Source organism: Moschus berezovskii, chromosome 12 (genome assembly GCF_049115385.1).
Source record: "Moschus berezovskii isolate FMDL1 chromosome 12, NW_MosBer_1.0, whole genome shotgun sequence".
NCBI classification, from domain to species: domain Eukaryota; kingdom Metazoa; phylum Chordata; class Mammalia; order Artiodactyla; family Moschidae; genus Moschus; species Moschus berezovskii.
Window position 1 is genome coordinate 85,259,820 of NC_142471.1, and position 22,365 is coordinate 85,282,184.

At 51.2% G+C, this 22,365-nt stretch overlaps 1 protein-coding gene across 4 annotated transcripts in view; it reads left to right on the forward strand.

The window, feature by feature from the left end:
• The window catches only part of GRK5 (G protein-coupled receptor kinase 5), a 234,187-nt gene that overhangs the window by 103,395 nt on the left and 108,427 nt on the right, over positions 1 to 22,365 (forward strand). For 3 of the 4 annotated variants that reach the window (XM_055424547.2, XM_055424545.2, XM_055424546.2), the window contains exon 2: positions 5,202 to 5,297. In XM_055424547.2, the coding sequence (XP_055280522.1) occupies positions 5,202 to 5,297 (96 nt within the window). Of the gene's footprint in view, positions 1 to 5,201; positions 5,298 to 13,200; positions 13,343 to 22,365 lie in introns of those variants that run through there. The other variant, XM_055424549.2, reaches the window with a different exon arrangement.

The following is a 22,365-nucleotide window of genomic DNA, read 5'->3' on the forward strand; positions in this document are numbered from 1 at the left end:
TCCCTCGGTGCCCTCCCCGGAGCTGTGAGCGGGTGGGGTTCAGCCTGTGTACCCAAGCCCAACGTCTCGGTCTTTTCTCACTTCTGGTGGGAGACCTCCGGGCTGACTACCAGCCTGTGTTGCTGGCATCCCCTCCTTGGAGGGAGCCCCCTTCCTCCATGAGCCCCCCCGCACCTGCCTGACCACACCCCCAGCAGCCTTGCTCATCTCTGCTGTTCGAGGCCTGGGATGAGCTGGAGTTCCACGAAGGTGGGCACTCTGTCCTCTTGGCCACCTCACTTTCAGCACGTGGAAGGTAAACCATGAGCAGCAGTGGTCTGCTGGGTGAAGAAAAGAAAGCCCAGGGATGCTCGAGACAGGAAGTGGCTGTGAATCGGCGTGGGTTGGAGAAGATACGTGCTTCTGTTTGCACATGTGGTTGGTTCATTGACCTCATCCCTCTCCCTGAGCCTGAGGTTTCTCATCTGTGAAATGGGGCTAGTACTAAATGAGGGCCACAACATGTAGCACCTAGCTCAGTGCTAAGCCCAGAAGGCGATCCCTGCAAATACTCATTTACCCAGTCAGCATAACGTAACCAAAGCTTGCAGTTGTCCAGGACAGTTGTGTTAGCTGTCCAGCCCTCTGGAAGGATATGAAGCAAGAATCTGGGCTGAGCTGGGAGAGGGTTGTGGGCCAGACGAGGGATCTGCCTTTCAAGAGCAGCCCTGGAGAGGGGATTAGAAGGGGGTCTTGAAGAAGGAGTAGGGCTTCAGTAGGCAGAGGCATCAGTTCTAGAAGTCAGAAGTCTAACCTGGGTCTCACTGGATAAAAACTAGGGAGTTGGCAGGGCTCTTACGTTTCTGGGGCCTCTTAGAGAGAATCTGTTCTTGCCTTGTCCAGTTTCTAGAAGCCGCCTGCATCCCTTGGCTTGTGGCCCCTTCCTTCTTCAAAGCCAGCAGCAGCTGATCTGGTCTTGCTCACATGACGCCACTCTGGGCTGACTCTCCTGCCTCTGGTTACATCAGGCCCACCCGGATCACCCAGAGTAACATCCCTGTCACCATCCTTAATTCCATTTGTAACCGCAATTCTCTTTGCCACGTGACCTAATGTATTCACAGGTGCCAGCGATTAAGGGTTACTTTGAGGGAGTATGATTTTGCCTACCTGGTCCCTGCCCTGCTCTTGGGGCTGAGGCAGTGAGGAGGGAGAAGGGAGCCCCCAGGAGGCTGTGTGGTACTCACCCGCTCTTCATCACTCCCACCTCCGTGTTACATCCTCCAGGTGGCCTTGACTGACTTTTTCCTTCTCCCCACCTCCACCACTGCTCCATTACTAGGGAGTCTCTCCCAAACTCTGCACTTCTCCTGAGTGTTGGCCATAAGGCTCATAAATAAAGCAGCACCCCTCCATTTTGCCATTACTGACACTTTGAGCACCTTGTTCTCTGTTGGAAGGGGGCCGTCCTGCACCTTGTACGATGTTTAGCTCTGTCTCTGGCCTCTACCTGCCAGATGCTGGCAGCACTCTCATCCAGGTTTGACAAGCCCAAATATCTCTAGACACTGCTGGATGTGCCCTGGAGGACAGATTGCCCAGGGGTTGAGAAGCACTGATATCAAGCCTTTAATGTCTTCCTTTCTAGATTGAGCACCACAGGAAGGAAGCCCCAAGAGGGTGACATCAATCTCCCCATCGCTGTGTCCCAGCACCTGTGTACTGCTTGGCATTTAGTAGATGCTCAACATACTGGTTGAATGAATTAATGGGTTTGTGTTAATTTTCTTTATTTTGTGTTAACTTTCTTAATGGAGAAGTTAGTCTATAAAAATATGTGTGTGTGTGTGTGAGTGTAAAATAGACTTCTGTTTCCATAAACTGTCTACCTAAGAATCACTTGGGGTGATTCTTTAAGTAGCCCCATTCCTGTGTTCCACTCACAAAATTGGGGTTCAGGCTCCTGACATATAGCCTGTGAGTTTGTATGGCCAAGAGTTCTTCACCAATTCCTCAAAATGGCAAACATAGAATGACCATGTGATCCAGCGGTTCTGCTCCTAGGCATATACCCGAAGGAACTGAAAGCGGGGACTCAGATATTCAGAGCAGTCGTATTCATGACAGCCAGAAGGTGGACAGCATCCAAGCGTGTGTCAACAGACAAATGGATCAACAAAAGGTGGTGTGTACACACACAACAGAGGGTTATCCCACCGTGCCGTGGAGTGAAATCTGACACACGCTGCAACATGGATGAACCGTGAAGACATCCTGCCAAGTGGAATCAGCCAGTCACGGAAGACCACTACTCATGAGGCCCCTGGAGCAGTCAAACCGGAGAGACAGAAAGTAGAACGGAGGGTACCAGGTGGAGGGGGCTGGGGGCTAGTGTTTGATGGGCACCGGCTTTCTGCTTGGGAGGATGAAAGATTTCTGGAGCTGGATGGTGCTGATGGTTACATGACACTGTGAATGTTCTTAGTGCCGCGGAATTGTATCCCTACAAATGGTTAACATGGTATATTTTCTGTCACTTATATTTTACCACACACACGAAAGTGCTTCATCCCAGCCAGATATGGGAATGAAGAGTGGAATGAATGGTGGGGAGTGGGGGTGGGTGCGGGTGCGTACTGGATGAGCTCTGACCTTTCCTTTAGGCCTCGGAGCCAGAGCTGATGAGGATGGGAGCAGACTTGGCTAATTTCTCCAGGGGCAGCCCTCCCCTGGGGGATACACATAACTAAGCTCTAAGGGGCCAGGCCGGCCACCGAATGGAGGCCACATGTCGTGTCCACGGGGTTGGCTGTGCCCAGCTCTGTCTGAGCCTTGCCATGTGTTTGGTTACGGGAGAGAAGTCCCGAATCTGGGTTTATATGAAAAACCTCAGTGTTTAAATCTTGACACCTGGTTCAGTGAACAGGTGTGGGGTGGCATGTTTTCTCGGAGGCTTGGGTCTCTACTGAAGAGCTCCAAGTTCTGCTTGCCCTTACTGGATGTCCTGTCACTTCTGAGGTCCAGGGCCAGCTTTCTCTGTGATCCCTGGGAGTTTCCCTGGCTCACAGGGCTCCTGAAAGGGAGCTTTATAGACAAAGATGTGCGTATGCATGCCTGGGGTCTAGATCCTGCTCAGGCTGGGGTCTGGTCTCGGCCATTTGTGAGCTGTGGGGTGTAGGAGACTTGCCCCTTTCCTCCCTGTTGCTTCAGTTTCCTTGTCTTTCAAGCGGGATAGTAATGGCTCTGCCTGGGAGAGTTGGAGTGGAGACTCAGGGAAGGCCAGCTGAAGGGCTCCAAGGCATATGTGGGCGGTGATGTGTGTCGGCTCTGGTGGGAGCACCAAGCCTGCAGGAAACAGTGCAGGCCATCAGCTGGGAAATTACGCAACCTGGACGCCTGTTTCTGCATCCGTGATGTGCCTGGTGATCTGCTCCCCCAAGAGTCATTCTGGGGATCAAATGAGACAATGTCCAAACGGTGCCTGGCCACAGCATGTGCCCCATACACATTGGTTTTGTTCCTTGGAGTCCAGTGCTTTTGATCTTTGTGAAGACTTGAGCAGAGGGAGCCGGGGCTGCTTGGCCAGGGCTGGAGACGAACGAGCAGAGAGCCAGGAGTTGGACTGTGTCCTGCCGCTCTGTCACTGGCTACCTCTCCTCCTTCCCAGCTCTGAGGATGGTCCTGGTTCTGGCCTCAGAAGCCCACACACTGCTGTTCCGAAAGGTGGCCTCAGCTTTCCAGGGCAACTGGATAACTTGGGAATCTCCATTTATTGATACCGACTTTCGAGATCCCATGGACTGTAGCTTACCAGGCTCCTCTGTCCATGGAGTTTTCTAGGCAAGAATACTGGAGTGGGTTGCCATTTCTTCCTCCAACGGATCTTCCCAACCCAGGGATCGAACCTGTATCTCTTGCATTGCAGGCAGCTTCTTTACCATTTGAGCCACCAGGGAAGCTGCTCCCTTTATTGAGATCAGCTCCATGCCAGCCCCAGAACACACACTTTGCTGGGGGTGGGCCCAGAGCCCAGCTCATTTGGGATACCCTGGGTTGGCTGGCTGGAGAAAGGCCCCTTGCCCTGACTGGACCCTATCTGAGGGTCAGAGACTGGAGGGACATCACACCCACCCAGCTTAGAGAGCAGCCCAGGGTGCCGAGGGTCTGCCCAAGATCCCATGTCTCTGTAACCAGGCCCCAAACCCCACAGGCACTTGGGGTGTTGATCCCATTAAGGAGGATAAAAGGACCTTAAAATCTTGAGATGCTGAGAGGCCTAAAGGGCTGTGTGACCTTTGATGGGTCACTGACCAGTGGAATTTAAGGACTACTCTGGCGACAGGGGTCAGACGGATGCATCTCAGGTTCTTGTGGGGTCCTGACTATGTGACGGCACAGAGGTGCCTCCAGGTCCGATTTCCAAGTGGCGGTGGGCTCAGGGACACGCAGGCCGGAGTCGGCGGCCCCTTGTTGTTTCCACACCTGAGTGTTCTGATGTCTGTCCACTGTCCAGGGAGAGGAAGTGAGGGGGACGACAGGTGTGTGCACCTTCCTCAGCTCCGTGTGCTTGTTCACTGCGTTTGTATGTTTATCGCGTGTACATATTCATCACATGTGTGTCCCTAGCATGTGTTCATTATAGTGCTCGCTGGGCAGGATACGGGGCGGTGGGGCAGCTGACGTGCTCCATCAGGAGTCCTTCCAGCCTCGAGACCCTGGGGTTCATGAGGCGGGAGAAGGTGGTGCTCCAGGTGAGGGAGAGTGGATGTCCTTGTCCCCAGCACCTGGCCTCCAGCTGGGGAAGGGGACTGTCCACAGGAAACGAGAGGACACAATGAGGTGGGGGGGCGCATTTGTGAATCCATTTCACCCGGCTTTCCTGAGTCAGTCGGCCAGGTTCTGCCGTAGGAAGGTTGAGGTCTAGTGTGGGGCTGATGCCAGGTCCCCAGTGGGGTTGCATAGCCATGGTTAATATATCAGCAAAGAACAGGCACCCAGTGTGGGTGTGGAAGTGGGTGATGGGAGAGGCTGTGCTGGGTGGGGGAGCCCAGACCTGTGTGAACCTAAAGGAAGGACACATAGGCTTGATGCTGGCCGGGGAGGGGCTTGTCCCAGCCTCCTGGCTAGGAAGCTGCACCCAGGCTCACTGGGATGGGACGTGGGCTCTGGCACCTCAGGCAACACCAGCATCAGCTCCCCGTCTTTCTCTCCCATCTCTGCAGGAGGCGGAGGAAAGCGCAAAGGAAAAAGCAAGAAGTGGAAGGAAATCCTGAAGTTCCCTCACATTAACCAGTGTGAAGACCTCCGAAGGACCATAGGTAAGCCATCCTGCTCCAGGGGGCGCGGGGGCTGGGAGGGGAGCGAGGAGCTCAGTCACTGTGGAGTCATCTGTCCGGCGAGTCAGAATGGACAATGCTGTAGAGTGGTGCCAGGTAGGAGCTCCAAGCTGATGCCTTTGCCAGTTGGCATAAAGATACAGCCAACATTCATGGAGCATTTGATGCGTGCTGGGTGGGATCAACCCCCAATTACCCTTTGAGGCTGTTAATTTGCCTCCCTTACTTTGTGTGTGTGTGTATGTGTGTGCTAAGTCGCTTCGGTCATGTCTGACTCTTTGCAAGCCTATGGACTGTAGTCCACCAGGCTTCTTTGTCCTCCTAAAGATGAGGGAGAGGCAGACTGGCTGGGACCTCAGGCTGTGGGGAGTGATGATGTGCCAGTGAGCTCCTAGCTTTCCTTTTCGCCTCCCTTATATCCCAGGGACCAGGTCCTGGAGACACTCACCACCCAGAAATGCCAACGGGTGCAAACAAAGAAGACGCCTCCCATCCAAAAATAAATAAATTTTTTAAAAAATCGTGTTCTCTCTGGGCAACGGCCAGGGACAGGGATGGCTGAGCTGAGCTGGCCCCTCCAGAATGGTCACACTGCAGCCACTGTTCACCCCAACAATGTGTACACCTCACTTTCTGCCTTCCTTCTCACTCAGCCTTGAGCCAGGTTCAGGGACCTAGCGCTTCCTCCCTCTCATGTCTCTCCTCTCTGATCCTGACACTTGGAGGTGAGCAAGCTCTCCTGAGGTTCATTCCCTGCCCCCTGACTCTCAGTCCCCCCAAGTCTGACCCTGTTCCCCAGGAGGCCTCAGGCCATTGCCCCAGTGCCACCAAGACCCCTCACCTTCCAGTTAGCCTGGCCTCACCCTCTTCACTTCCGGTTTGGGGGACCCGGGAGCCTAGAATTTACCTCTGAGCTCTGCTCCGCCCGTGGACCCCACCCCATGGGCCCCAGCCCCATCTGTCTGTCTAGGTCCATAAACCGGCCTCTTGGCATGGTCCACTCCCCTGGGAGGGTGTGAGAAACGTGTGCGCTGGCGTGTGAAAATGAATTCTTCTGTTCTCCTTGAGGGCGTTGAAAAGGCTCTGTGTGTGAGGGCAGTGTGAAGAGAGGCCGGGAAAACAGGAAGGCCGCCATAAACCAGCCGAGGGACTGCTGCTCGCGGGGACGGGCCCCAGGGCTCAGGCCTTCCTGCATGTTTACAGTCCGTCGCCCTGGTGTTTGCCCAGCCTCTGCTGGGGTCCTGCTGGAAGGCTTTCCTAAATAAAAATCTCATTTCTTTTCTAGACCAATACACAAACCAAACAGTGGCAAATGCCGCATTTATTTTTCTTGTGCACACATGAGCTCATTTTCTGAAGCTTTGGAGAGGATGTCCCAGGACAGGCTTTGGGCCAGGGTGACGTGGTCCTTGTGGGCCTGGAAGGCTGCGTGGGACGGCTTTTCATTAGCGGGGAGGACGGAGCCCTCTAGGATCCCCTGGACTGGCCAGAACAGTGCTCTGTTAAAGCCATGCCCTCTCTCTTGCACTCAGCACGGCCCTGACAACTGCAGGCCCTCTCCCCCAGCAGAGACCCCAGGGTGATTTTAAGAAATGAAAACGGCACCCAGTGGACCCCCTGCTGAAACCACAGCAGGCTCTCCTCCCACCTGGAAAGAAACACAAACTTCTCACTGTGCTTTATGAGCACTTTGGCCGTTGTATGAAGCTTAGGGATCCCTTCTCAGAATAATGCTTTTACATATACAGAAAATAAAGTACATGGTGTTGCAAAGGAAACCAGTTCTTTTCAGATAACTAGATACTTTAAAATATTACGATCTTGAAGTATGTGAGCTTTTTTGTCCTTTAGTCAGGTCTGACTCTTTGAGGTCCCATGGCCTGTAGTCTGCCAGGCTACTCTGTCCATGGAATTTTCCAGGCAAGAATGCTGGAACAGGTTGCCATTGCCTACTCCAGGGGATCTTCCCAAGCCATGCATCAAACCTGCATGTCTTGAGTCTCCTGCATTGGCAGGTGGATTCTTTTACCACTGCACCACCTGGGAAGCTTTAATAATGCTCAGCAACTGGTCTAACCAAGGCTCAGCAACTGTTCTAATAGCTACTGTAATTCTGAATTAGTGAGGAGCATAAGTAATATTTCCAGATACCTGCAATGATGGTGATATGAATGGGTGTGAGATTTCTGTTGTTGATCATTCCCAGGCACTGCTAACGTTACTGTGCGTTGTTGTTGACATTCGTGACTCAAGGAAATGATCATTTCCAGTTAGAGGCTGATGAAGAGAGAAACGATGTTTCTCTCCATCCAAGTTCAGTGAGTGAGTGAAGTCGCTCAGTTGTGTCCGACTCTTTGTGATCCCATGGACTGTAGCCTACCAGGCTCCTCCATCCATGGGATTTTCCAGGCAAGAATACTGGAGTGGGTTGCCATTTCCTTCTCCAGGAGATCTTCCCAACCCAGGTATTGAACCCGGGTCTCCCGCATTGTAGGCAGATGCTTTACTGTCTGAGCCACCAGGGAAGTCAAGGTTCTAGGACCTCTTCAATCCTATTCATGGACCTCTTGGCAATGCCCTTCCTATGCTGCCCTGTAAGACTCTGCCTTCACCTTGGTCTCGGTCACTCCCTCCTCCTCTATTGACTTTGCTGTGCTGGTTGCTTTTTCCTTGACTACCCCAAGTTAGTCTCTAGCCTAGAGCCTCTGCCGTTCCCTCTGCCTGGAATGCTCTTCCCCCACATTCAGGGGACCTTTAGGTCTCAGTTCAGATAGCACCTCCGTAGAAAAGTCTTCCTGGGACTTCCCTAGAAGTAAACTTAAAAATCTTTCCCTAGTGGCTCAACAGTAAAGCATCTGCCTGCAATGCGGGAAACCCTGGTTTGATCCCTGGGTCGGGATGATCCCCGGAGAAGGAAGTGGCAACCCACTCCAGTATTCTTGCCCCTATGGACAGAGGAGCCTGGTAGGTTATAATCCATGGGGTCGCAAAGAGTCGGACCTGGTGGTCCAGTAGCTAAGACCGTGCTCCCATTGTAGGGGGCCCAGGTTCCCTACAATGGTCTAGTTCCCTGGTCAGGGAACTAGATCCCACATGGTACAACCAAAGTTCCTGCATGCCACGGTGAAGATGGAAGATCCTGCTTGCCACAACTGAGACCCAGTACAGCCAAATAAATAAATTTTTTTTTTGAAAAAGAAAAGCCTTTCCAACTAACCTTTAGAAAGGAGCTGTCTTCTGCCTTTAATTGCTGTCTTTCACGTAGTGCTGTCTGTTAGTCGTCCTGGCCCACGACCCCAGCTGTAGTCATCGTGTGTTCCGTTGTTGACCTGTGTGTTTTCTTTCTCCCTCACTGGACGGGGTGTCCCATGACCACAGAGACTGTGTGGGTCACCACTGGGATGGTGCCTGGCACACTGCAGGGGCTCGTTAAACACTGCGAGAGTCAATGAGGTGAAACATTGAAAATTAGGGCTCTGTTTAGAAAATCTATGATATGAACTTGGCATTCCCCAATTTAATGTAGCCTGTGGTTTAAAACTAAAAGTCATGAAAGTTCAGGCTTATAAGGTACCTTAGAAAGTATCTGCTTTAACACTCCCTTCCCCAGCTCCCTACCAGATAGATAAACAAGTCAGAAGGGCAGGTGACCTGGTGACTCCTGGCCCAGGCCAGTTTCCCCTGAGGCTGCAATTAGAATAATTCTTACAGTGATGTTAGACTTGTACAGAATTCTCAACTAAAGGAACTGGAGAGCATGTTGTCCAACCCCCCTTTTCAGACCTGAGTCTGAATTTCGGAGTCTGTTAGCCTCCAATAGGAGAAGTGACCTGCCCTAGACAGGACAGCCCAGGCCCTTGGTCTTCAGCTGCAACTCTTCATTCACCAGCATTATATTGACTCGCAAACATTTTTTGACATCAGCCCCCAGCCAGTACCCCAAGCAGAGAGACTGCTTAGGCACTCAGAAAAAGAGATACTTCTGTCTCTTTTTTCCTTTCATCTTCTAAGTGTGGGTTGCATGTTCATCTGATTACTAAGTTTATTGAGCCCTCATGGTATGCTATGCACTTGGGAAACAGACCTGATTCCTGACCACCCCCCAACCCCTGTCACCACCCCCAAGCTCATTCATGGCTGAACCCAAGAGGCTGGCGGAAATAGGTGGTAGCAAATTGAGAACGTTTCATGTTGGAGGATGGAGAAGGCAATGGCAAGCCACTCCAGTACTATTGCCTAGAAAATCCCATGGATGGAGGAGCCTGGTAGGCTGCAGTCCATGGGGTCGCTAAGGGTCAGACACGACTGAGCGAGTTCACTTTCACTTTTCACTTTCATGCATTGGAGAAGGAAATGGCAACCCACTCCAGTGTTCTTGCCTGGAGAATCCCAGGGACGGGGGAGCCTGGTGGGCTTCCGTCTATGGGGTCACACAGAGTCGGACACGACTGAAGTGACTTAGCAGCAGCAGCAGCAGCATGTTGGAGGGACAGGTTGCTGAGCTGGAGAATCATGCTATAGGTCTTCCACCCAGTGAGAACTTCTCTGGAGGAAATGACATCACTCTGAGCCTCTCAGGGCATGTCTTTGTGTGAGCTCCTGAGGGACATGGACCACATTCTCCATCTTGGGTCTCCATTGCTGGTACTGGGAGTAGGTGGATGGATGGATGGATAAAGTAATTGAATGAGTGCTGCCCTCCTTCCCAGCCTGGAAACTGTAACCAACTATGAATGGCACCAATGAGTATTAGGACAGAAATTCCTTGCCACATGTATCTACTTCCAGTTGAGCCCCAGACATCAGTAACCAATTTTAGATAGTCCTGGCAGAGAGCAGACAGATCGTGAGAAGAGGAAGTTTTCTCTAATATCTGCTTGATGAAACATCGAATAATGGCACTCGTTAGTAAGCTAGTTGTAAGATAATTAGAGAGAGCCCAAATCAAAGTAGTTCTCAGAATATCCAGAACTTGGAAGGCAGGAACATCATTGTGAAGATAAAAGATTGTTGAGGTCTGCAAATATTTCTCAGTGACGCAGAAAGTTCTTTTGGGCATGAAGTGTGGCATTTTTATTTATTTAGCTCAGGCTCATGGCGTACTTTATTCTTTCATTAAAAAATAAAAAAATGTATGAGGGGGCTTGAGTGAAAGAGTTGATTATTCCGCTATTTGGCAATATTTCTGCAGGAACTATCCAAAAGCTATATAATAAATCAAGCCCCCTCCCCACCTCCTGGCGGGGTGATGTTTACGAGGAGACTTTTCACAGAAAGTAGATGCTGCCGTGCCCTGCACCCTGATGGATAGACGGGACAGGAGAGATTTAATTTGCTGTGTGGGAGAGAACCGCTTGCCAAGCCTTAACTCTTTCTAGGAGCAGCAACTCTAGGCTGTGGGGGATTTCTAGAAGAAACTGTAGACTTTTAACTTTAAAGAAGAAAATCCACGGGGTTTCCCAGGCGATCCAGTGGTTAAGCTTCTGCTTTTCAATGCAGGGGGTGCTGGTTCAATGCCTGCAATGAGGGACTAAGGTCCCATATGCCTTGGTGTGAAGCCAAAAAAAATTTAAAAATAAAAGAAGAAAATATCGTGAAGTCTGTCTTGATTATTCACTCAGCGTTGCTCATGGTCTTTCAACAAAAAAATCAGCCCACAGGCACATGTTAAGCCCCTACTACGTGCTGGGCATCACTGCAGACCCAGGAGCTATACCGTTGGCTGCAGAAGCAGTGTTGTCTTGTGGAAGGCCGTTGGCATTAAAATCAAATGGTGGCTCCGTGGCTCCCAGTTGTGTGACATGGGGCGAGTTGCTTAGTTTCTCTGGGTTGCAATTTTCTTTGTCTAGAAAATGGGGCACACTAATACCAACGTGGTAGAACTATCAGGAGGGCCAGCAGGGTGCCTACTACACACCATCCTTATCACCATTATCATCATGGTGTAGGGTAAAAGTTGAAGGCCCTGGTGGGGAGGCTTTAGAGTTTCCCAAAGAAGCCAAATTGGCTACAAATGAGGAGTGGGGCTAGCCGCTTCTGTGCGGACGTCACATTGGTCCAGTGTCCCAGGGACCCCTGCCTTGGGGGTCATTTGAATTCTTCCCTTCCTTGAACCCTTGCCTCCAGCCTCTGCTTCTTGGAGGCCACCCTGGTCCCTGCAGCCCTTGGCCCTCCTTCCTTCCCTGTGGAAGCCGATGGTGTCACACTGTGCCCAGATCCCTGGCCTGGTAGGTTTCTTTCCTAGGACACAAGGATGCTCTGGAAGGTTGCACCCTGGAGCCCTAACAAGGGTTTCCCCTGGGAAAGGCATTTCTCGGTGGCTCAGCAGGTAAAGAATCCACCTGCAATGCAGGAGGCACAGGAGATGCGGGTTTGATTTCCAGTTTGGGATGATCCGTTGTAGGAGGAAATGCAACCCAATTCAGTATTCTTGGCTGGAGAACCCCATGGGCTGAGGTCTATGGGGTGGCAAAGGAGTCAGACACAACTGAAGCGACTTAGCACCAGGGAAGGCATAGAGGTCAGAGGGGACGTTATCTTTATCTGTAATATATATTTTTTTTTAAATAGTATTTTGGATTTTGTGCCTTGAGATTTTGCACTTTTTAAAAAAGGTTTATTTTTAAATTTTTGGCTGTGCTGGATACACGTTGCCGCTCGGGCCTTTTTCTCTAGCTGTGGCAAGCTACTTTCTAGTTTCGGTGGATGAGCTTCTCATTGCGGTGGCTTCTCTTATGGAGCGTGGGCTGTAGGCTGCTCAGGCTTCAGTAGTTGTGGTGCATGGGCTTAGTTGTATGTGGGATCTTCCCGGATCAGGGATTGAACTGGTGTCTCCTGCACTGGGAGGCAGATTCTTTACCACTGAGCCACCAGGGAGGCCCTATAAGGTGATTTTTTTATAAAGGAGAATGAGTTGGCAAGTTATTTGTGTGGTCACAGTTGAATGCTTAAAGATGGGATCTGCTGCCTGCTTCCACAGTGGGGCACTGGGGATGGTGATGCCATTTCCCTCTTTCCTGGTAGATTTTGGGTCCACTAATGAGTCTCGGACACGACTGAGCGACTGAACTGAACTGAACTGAATGAGTCTGTGGCCCCTGAGAGGGTGACAAGTCTCACCACCTTTGCAGGTCCTGCAGGACTGGCCGAGGGGCTCCTGCTTGGTTCTTCTGGGATGCTGGCGAGCAGGAGCCACCTGATAACCAAAAGCCTTTGGCTGGTGGGGGTCTCGGGACCTTTAATCCTACAAGGATTTGGAGGAAGCCCAGGCCTGGATCAGCCCAGTCTGACCTGGGACCCCCATCCTTGGAGTCTCCAGCCTCCTCCTGGGGTGCTCAGTGCTATACTCTGACCGGCAGGGTCCCCCTCATCCAGCCCACAGTGGTCTCCTGTATCCACATTGTCGGCATTCCCTGAGTAGAATGGGTGGCCAGGGTCCTTTCCCAGAGATGAGACAGGGCTTCTCTCTGCTGCAAACGGCCTCTCTTTCTGCTCATCCCTGCTCACGGGCAACTGGTCCCTTGGCATTGCCAGGCACACATCAGGGTCTGGAGAGGAGTCTGGGCTCCTGGGCTCCCACCCAGGGTCTGTGTGACCCAGGCCTCTTCAGGCCTGCCAGGCTGGCATGCAAGCGCTTGATTTCATTGTCAGGGATACCAAGTCTCCCTGCAGACGTCATTCCCATCCTTGGGGTGATAAAGGCGCGTCCCATCTGTCATTCTGCCACTTGCCATGCTCTGATAAGGCTCAGCATCTGCTTGTCCTTGGAGGGCAAGATAAATTTAGATGTGGCAGATTTAGAGCATCAGGTGACCTGTTTGCAGCTGTAGCTCTTAGGAGGGAGAGGGTTGCCTGCCTAGTCCCACAGTTTGCTGGGCATTAGTCTCACCTCTCCACCAAGATCAAGCCAAGGATTTCTCAAAATTGCCAACAACCATGAGAAGCTAGGAGGAAAGCTTGGAGCAGATGGGCTCAGAAGGAAGCAATACTGCTGACCACTGGAATACCAATAACTATACTACTGGAAGGTAAGGGCTGGATCCTCAGTGCCCAGCCTGGCCTTGGGTGCAGGCACAATGCTCAGTGGTCTTACTTGATGGGTTTCATGTTGGGAGATTCTTAGAACAGAGCTTTGATAGGGATTTTATAGATGATCTGAGGTTGTGGTGTTCAAAGGCTGCCCTGCAGGGAGTATGAAAGATCTAAATCGGACTTCTGTCTGATCAGGCTTTCTTTTTGCCTTTTATATTTGGGTTTCTTTCCAAGGTTTTATTCCAGAGTTAAAACCAAGTTTGAAACCCATGGTTCTAACCCAAGTCTCCCATTTTCCAGGTAAGTAAACCGAGTCCTAGAGAGACAAGTGACTTGATGAGGTCTCTCTGTGACTCACTGTCTTAGTGAGCTCAGGCTGCCAGAGCAAAATGCCACAGACCAGAGGGCTTAAACAACAGAAATTCAGTCTCACAATTCTGGAAGCTGGAGGCCCAAGATCAAGGTGTCAGCGGTATTGCTTCCTTCTGAGCCCATCTGCTCCAGGCTCTCCTCCTAGTTTCTTATGGTTGTTGGCGATTTTGAGAATTCCTTGGCTTGTAAAAACATCACCCTAACCTCATCTTCATCTTCACATGGCATTCTTGTCTGTGTGTGTGTCTGTGTATATTCAAATTTCCCCTTTTTTAAAGGACATTAGTTATATTGGTGTCATATTGGATTAGGGTTTATCCTAATGACCTCATTTTAACTTGATCACCTCTGTGAAGACCTTATTTTCAAATAAGATCACATTATAAGGGACTTGGGGTTAGGACTCCAAAATATCTTCTTTGTTGTTCAGCTGCTAAGTTGTATCCAACTCTTCGAGACCCCATGGACTGCAGCACGCCAGGCTTCCTTGTCCTTCAGTATCTCCTGGAGTTTGCTCAAACTCATGTCCATTGAGTTGGTGATGCCATCTAACCATCTCAATCCTCTGTCACCCCCTTCTCCTGCGCACAATCTTTGCCAGCATCAGAGTCTTTTCCAATGAGTCGGTTCTTTGCATCAGGTGGCCAAAGTATTGGAGCTTCAGCTTCAGCATCAGACCTTCCAATGAATATTCAGGGTTGATTTCCTTTAAGATTGACTGGTTTGACCTTCTGGCACTTTCAAGGGACTCTCAGGAGTCTTCTCCAGCACCGCAATGTCTTCTTTAGGGATCACAGTCCAACCCCTAAGTACCCACCTTCTCACATGGTTTCTGGAGTTCAAGTTCAAGGGGCCAGAGGACCCAGAATCCTCCTAAGTCTGAAAGTAGACCCGTCTCTCCCTCCCGACCTGGCTCGGGGTTAACCCCTGTAGACTGAGGCTCACTGCTTCCCCACAGGCCACAGGAATGTCTACAGGATGATTAACCGCTTTCCAAACCATGCTACATGGTGCTTTTATGTTCCCTTTTTATTTTTGTTGTTATTGTTCAAGTCATTGTAATTGGTAAATTACTTTGCTAAAAAACATAAGAAAACGCACATGAAGGACCACACATCATTTTACCACTGGCTGCAGCCACACTTAACACTTTCATGTAATTCCTTCTAGCTTTTCCCCCTGTGCACATACCATGGTTTGTCTATTAATCTTTTTCTTAATATAATTTAAAAAATATTTTCCCATGTCATTAAAAACCTCCATAGATGTGATTTATGCTTTTCTCAGGGGCTGTCTGGAAGGGTGATTGTCTACACCAGGGGACTGTGGGGAACTAGCCTACTGCCTGGTCCGTCCCCACCTGTGTGGTTTGTTTATTTCCTTATTTATTATTTCCTTTAAGTTATCTTGAAAATAAGCCCTCTTTCAGTGGCCTCAAATGAATCTGATTTTTTAAAGGCCTCCTATCCTATGGTCTTCCCAGGTGGCTCAGTGGTAAAGAATCTGCCTGCCAATGCAGGAGACGCAGGTTCGATCCCTGGGTTGGGAAGATCCCCTGGAAGAGGAAATGGCAACCCACTCCAGTATTCTTGACCGGGAAATCCCATGGATAGAGGAGCCTGGTGGGCTACAGTCCATGGGGTTGCAAAGAGTCAGACACGACTAAGCACACACACCACACACACACATATATCCCATATATGTATTGTAATTTAGGGTGGTTTTTTTTTTTTTTTTTTGGCCACCAGACAGCATTTGGGATCTTAGTTCCCAACCAGGGATCAAACCCTTGTCCCCAGCATTGGAAGCACAGAGTCTTTTTTTTTTTTTACTTTACTTATTTTTAATTGGAGGATAATTGCTTTGCAATATTGTGTTGGTTTCTGCAGTACATCAACATGAATCAACCATAGGTATACATATGTCCCCTCCCTCTTGAACCTCCCCACCTCCCGCCCCATCCCAGCCGTCTAGGTTGTCACAGAGCACCGGGCTGAGCTCCTTGTGCTATATATACAGTGACTTCCCATTAGCTACCTGTTTCACACATAGTAATGCAGATATTTGGATGCTACTCTCTCAATTCGTCCCACCCTCTCCTTTCCGCACTGTGTCCATAAGTCTGTTTTCTATGTCTGAATCTCTATTTCTGCCCTGTAAATAGGTTCATCAGCACATTTTTCTAGATTCCATATATGTGTATGTGTGTTAATATGTGATATATGTGGAAGCACAGAGTCTTAACCATTGGACTTCCAGGGAAGCCTCTGGGTTTTGTTTCCCTCTCATTTTTTGCCATCACAATTAGTGTTCAGATGACCCTCTTTGTACTTCATTGTGACATCGCAGTCTCTGGCTCAGAGGTGAGAAAGCCCATACTGTCTTTCTGAATGCAGACACGTTTAGCTAAATCCGTGTAGACTGTGCTCTGCCCTCTGCCTCCCTCGCTTCCTCTGGAATGTTCCTTTTCCAGCTCGCGCTTGCATCCACAGATGCCATTAACGTGAAATGTGCTGCTGCTGGACAAAGTCAGTGAGGTTTGATGAACACCTCCGCCCCGCTTGCCAGCCCCGATTCCCTGCAGTCGCAGGCAGGAGAAGGGTTTTCTGTCTGTTTTAAGGCCTGCTGCTGAAAATGGGAAAAACAAGCTGGTTTATGCAGCAACAGGGACCTCAAAGCAGCCCAAGAGGCCAGCCGACCTGCAGCAGCCTGAGCACGACAGAGTTCTGCCCCATACAGAGACACTGGGACAGCACTCCTGACGGTCTCTGCCCAGACTCTATTTACAGAATTTATTTCCCGAGCTCTGTCTTCAGCAGCCCCTTGGCAGCATCAACCCCAGCGCCTGCCTCAGCGCGTTAAACAACCCCTTGTTCCAAGTACCCTGGAGCCAGCACCCAAGGGAGAATGAGAAGAAAAAAATGTGGGTGGAGGGATATGTGGGGCCAGTATAAACTTTCAAATTAAAAAAATAAAAGGAACAACGACAAAAGGTATCCCCTGAAGAGCTCCTGGGAGCCTGAGCTCCTGCTGACTTCTCCCTGCGGCCCCTTCCAGCCAGGACCAGGAAGGAAGATGCAAAATCAAGACGCCTGCAAACTCAGCCTGGCTTTTTGTTCGTTCTTCTTCTTTTTTTCTGTCTCACAATTGTATTGTCCTTGCATCACCTTTAGAACTTACTCTTTTAGTTATCTTTTAGTTCTTTTTCTCTTTACAGAAATAAACCCGTTGATGAAATTTCTAAAATAGAATCTAGAAAGAGGAGGATAAAGCTTGCCGATGAGATGATCACTGTTAACGTTTCCGTGTGTGGCCCTTTCACAGTTTGCTCTGCTGAGAGAGAATTGTACTAGCTGTCTTTTGTTTCCCTGCCCAGAAGTCAGGTACCATTTTAAATGGAAATAAATGGTTGTAGAGTCTCTTGTGGACTGGGAGGTAGGAGACCCAGGTTCCTTTGCTACTGCCTTGGTTCTGTGGCCTTTTGAAAGTCACTTAACCTCAATTTGTCCATCTTTTTTTTTTTTTTTAAATGTGGACCATTTGTAAAGTCTTTATTGAATTTGTTACAGTATTTTTTCTGTTTTATGTTGCGGCTGCAAGGCATGTGGGATCTTAGCAACCCAACTGGGGATGGAACCCGCACCCCCTTCATAAGAAGGTGAAGTCTTAACCACTGGACCTCCAGGCAAGTCCCAATTTGCCCATCTTTAAAATGGGGATCTGACCATCCTTCCTACCTTACTGGATGATCAAATGTCCTGTGGAGTTACTGGTAGAAAGTGCTTTGTCATGGGCTCTGCAGATTGTTGCTGGTCATTTTCAACATGGTCGTGTGACCCTGGGCTTCCCTGGTGGCTTAGACAGTAGGGAATCTGCCTGAAATGCAGGGGAGGTGGGTTGGATCTCTGGGTTGGGAAGATCCCCTGGAGAAGAGAATGGCTACCCACTCTAGTATTCTTGCCTAGAGAATCCCATATACAGAGGGGCCTGGTGGGCTACCGTCCATGGGGTCGCAAATAGTCAGACACAACTGAGCGACTAAGCATGCTACCAGCATCACTGTTACGCCAGCCCCCTCTGCCTGGTGGGCAGAGATGGACACAGAGGTGATATTGCTCCAGGCCTTCAGCTGAGCCCAGCTTGAGACAGAGTGAGATGCTGAGAATGGCTTTGCCAAAAGATGCCGTCATCAGGATTGGGCGTCAGCAGCTCTGGGAGTGCCTGGCAGCTGTAGGCACTGTGCTTATGTCTCAGGCAGGTCAGCTGGGACAAAGCTATTGAGGGACTGACCCATTTCCATCAATTTGGTACAGAAACAGTGCTGAGCATGAGGCATCAGGGTGTGAGCCAGGCTCTGTTCCTTACTGACTTTACTTTGGGCAAAGTGATGTAACTTCCCTAACCCTCAGTCTCTGTCTGCAAAAAGGGGAACAGAAGTTGTGAGGATTGACTAGAGACACACAGTGGGAGGGCTGTGCCCAGGGCCTGGCTCACAGCGAGTGCCCAAGGGCAGCTGCTTCATCCCCTTCCTCTTCATTATCACTGTCGTCAACAATCCTGTTCAGGTCAGAGCTTTGTGTCTTGGTTCCCAGGGTGGTGGTTGCCGAGTCCTGCCGGCTTTAAGTTTATCTGTTCACTCACTCGTTCATTCATCTGTTAAGTCCTTACTCTATGCCAGGGATCCAGGGAGCTGCCAGGTGGTGGGGAGCTGCTTTCCGGAGTGGCTCCTGGCAGCATGGACTGGGCTGTGCATTTCCTTTATGTAACCTGGATATAACCCTTTTCTCTCAGCCCTCAAAGTCTCTATTTACTTCCTCTTAGCAGACTTAGAGGTTCTCATGGTTACCACCTGAAACCCCCTTCCTTAAAGGCCACCTCATCCATCCCTCTGCCTCCAGGCAGGACGGGCCTCAACCAACACAGATGCATGGAGTGATAACCTGTTAACCCATAAATCCCTGAACAGCTTTCATTCTGGGTAAGGTGCAGCCGAGGGCTCCCAGAGGGGCATGTGAGGCCAGCTCTGTCCCTTAAGGAGCTGCCCCTAGTCGGGGAGACAGGGCAGGAAGCACACACAAGATGCCGGGTAACGGCCGTGAGAATGTGGGCAGCTGTCACAAGTCAGTTCTTAGTACCAAATGCCTAGAGGTGGGTGGGGGAGAAGGGGGGACAGAGAGATCTCTGTGGGACAGGAAATTTCCAGCTGGACTCATTGAGAGAAAGGGAAAACTTCTGGGGTCAGCAGGTTCAGCATCGTCAGCATCATCCATCCAGCAAGTGTTTCCTGGGCGCTCACCGTGGCCAGGCATCAGGGTGCTTCACTTACAGACACACACTCACTGAAGCATTACGAAGCCTATGGAACAGGTGTCACTTTTCCCCGCCCGCTTCATGGATGAAGATGCAGAGAGATTAGTAAATTGCTCAAAGTTACAGAAGAGGCAGAACGCAGATCGAAACCTGGGCCGGAGTCAAGGCTGTGCTGACTGTGACTTCCACCACGTTGGCCATGGTCTCCCCACGGGAGTGGGGCAGCTGGGGGCACATTTGAGAGGTGACGGTGCTCTGCTTTGGCGTGCTTTGTGCAGGGCAGTCATGAGGGGTGAGGTCGAAGAGAGACGCCACCTGTGCCTCCAAGCTGGAACGTCAGGTGTTTGTCCTGCAGGTAGTAGGGAGCTATAGCATGACAGCCCCTGCCGCCACTCTCAGTGGGAGCAGAGAGCAGAGAGAGGCTGTGGATGGAGCAGCCTGGCCTTCCTGGGTGATACGACATTCATTCACTTCTCCAAATATTTATTCTTTACCTACTGTGTGCCAGGGAGAAACGAGACGGTGTTTCTCAGGCACCCAGCCTAGGACCTGAAATGTCCCAGAAACGGCCTCCTCTTCTGAGGCCAGGACGCCTTGGCTCAGGTGACCCCGCAGAGTCAGGAGTGGCTGGAGCTTCCTCACCTGCCGCTTCAGGCTGGGCACATGTTTCTCTTTTCGACGCTGGGTCACGGAATGCCTTTCACATCACCTGTGAGGTCTCCGAGCCAGCAGCTATTCCCACTGCCCACCTGTCTCTCCCCCTTCTTTTCGGGGGTGACTTGTGGCTCCCCTGCTGTCTGTCCTCTCTCGTTCCTCCCCCACTGGGCCTTGTAGAAGGTGGGAGATGAGCGTGAATGTCACACTGGCCATCTCTGTGCCCGGGGTGTGCCTGCATGAGCGATCGCTTCAGGCACGATCCGGGTGGGGCTTGCAGACCTGAGCCGACTGGGGCTCAGAAGGTGGGGTGTGGGCTGCAGTGGGAACTCTCCAGCCCCACAGTCCTCTGGCCTCCTCCTCTGGCCAGTAAGCCATGAGACCCATTCTCTTGGGGCTTCTGGCACCCTCTTACCTTGTTGGGCTTTAACATGAAAGGAGTCATTCTTGGAGTGCTTGCCGCTCACCCCAGCCTGCATCCCTCCCACATTCCTGTTCCCTGCAGTGGCTGCGCTAGGTAGAGACCTGAGATTCTGAGATCTGCCCCATTTTTTCCATCTCTGCCCTGACACTCAGTCCCAGGGGCTCAGGTACAGCTGGACTTGGCTCAGCTGAGGGGAGTCCAGGCTTGTGCTATCTGTTGCCCTTCAGCTTTCCAGAGGAGTCTGCGGGGCTTCCATGTTGTTGAGGGAATCAGCCTGGCACGTGGGTCTGTATCGCCAGACCCCGTGCCCCGAAGGTAGGCTACTTGCTGGCTCGTATCCCCCTCACCTGCACAGGTACCAGGTAGAGTGACTCAGCCCTGGAGATGACACGGGCAGGGGAGGGCAGTTTCTGGGCCTGGGGTTAGAAGGTCCACATTCTGCCAGGTGCCAACTTACCAGCGCTGTGCCTTAAGCCAGTTGCTCACTCACCTCTTCAGGCCTGGGTTTTTGTTTTGTTTTTAAAAACCATTTTAGTCTGGTGGAAATATTGAGCAGAAAGTACAGAGAGTTCCCACAGAGCCCCTGTATAAGCCTCAGTTTTCTCATCTGTCAAATGGGGATGGACCCTTACCTTGTTCTTACTGCGCTTACTGTTCTTACCATCCCCTCGCCCCCATTTTATGGATGACAAGACTGAGGCTGAGAGACAAGGGGCTAGTTCAGGGTCACTGGCTGGGGAGTGTGAGAGCCGAACTCCTAGCCTGGGGGTGTGGCGGTCCAGGCAGGTAGTGCGTGGGCATGGGAGGGATAAGCTGAGTGGGACCCTCATAAGGCCTCCTGGAGGGTGAAGAGTCTCCCCTGGAGCAGCTCTGGTCTCTGCTGCCTGGTTTGCAGCAGGGAGGGAAGAGTGCCTCCCAGCTGCTGCTCAGCTCACACATCCTTGGGGGGCCCTTCATGCATTTATTTATTCAGTGAGGTGGTTTTTTTTTTTATGTTGATTACACTAGGTTTTTGCAGGGGCTTCTCTTGCTCTGCGGCATATGGGATCTTAGTTCCCTGAACAGGGATCAAACCTGTGTCTCCTGCATTGCAAGTCGGGTTCTTAACCCCTGGACCACCAGGGTCTGTTCAGTGAGTCCTTGAGTGCTGACTAGGTGTGGTGCCAGTGCTGGGAGCTGGAGACCTGAGTTCGAGTCCAATTTTCACCCTAACAAGATTCCTCCTAGAATGTCAAGGCTGGCAGACCTCAGTCCCATGCTAGCTGCACCCCTCCTCTGCAGGTAGGGAAACAACTACCCCTGCACCCCACCACCCCAGGGATGACCAGCAAGCTGGAGGCAGGAAACGAGGAAGGGCCTGGGTCTGCTGGCTCGGTGGCCAGATGCCGTGGGCCCAGGAGGTGGCTCAGTTGAGGAAGCCTGGAGGACCCCAGCCATGGCATCTTGTGTGTGGGTGTGGGGGACGGTAGGAGCCGGGAGGACGATTCTGGACCTGTGGCAACAAGGGACCCATTCTTGGTTCCTGGCATTGTCACATCCTGCCAGAGAGGTGAGTAATCACTCGCCGGGCCAGTTGGGTGGCTGCCACACTCAAGGGCAGCCTCCAAATTAGGGAAGGGCTTTCTCCTAGGATCCTGACACTTCTCTAGGGCGCAGGGACAGCTTGGCAAGCAGAGAGGGCGGCCTCACCAGCACCCACGGGTGCAGCCAGGCCATGCCAGGTGGCACTGTCCCTCTCCCATTCTGTCCAGCATCCACCCTTTCCATCTGCATGAGAGGGGCGCAGAGCAGTACCCCACAGGTGAGCTCGTCTCTCACCTACCCCACTCATCGGTCTGCCACCCGGACAGGGGCCGTATCTCCGTCCCCTGTGTCCCAGCGTGGGTCACAGCCCCTGCACCCGGTAGGTGTGTGTTGTGTGTCTGATTAGCCAGGGTTCCTGAGGCCTGGTTTTCGTTTATGCTCCATCACTACCCACCCACCTGCATCCGTCTTTGTTCAAATTGCTGGGAAGCCCAGAGCCAAGTGCTGTGCTGAAAGCATAGCTCGCCTTTGTCAGATGTCCTGGGGGAGCTTGTTTTCTTCTCTTCTCCCTCTTTGCTGGTTGTTTCCTGTTCTTTTTCTTTCATTGAACAGTTGAACATGTGCTTTTATGGGAAAATGCTGTGGACCCTTTTGGGAGGTGAGCAAGCCATATACACATCAGTCCATTAGAAATAGGAAGGAGAAAGGTCCCCTGCTCCACCTGGGAACCAAGTG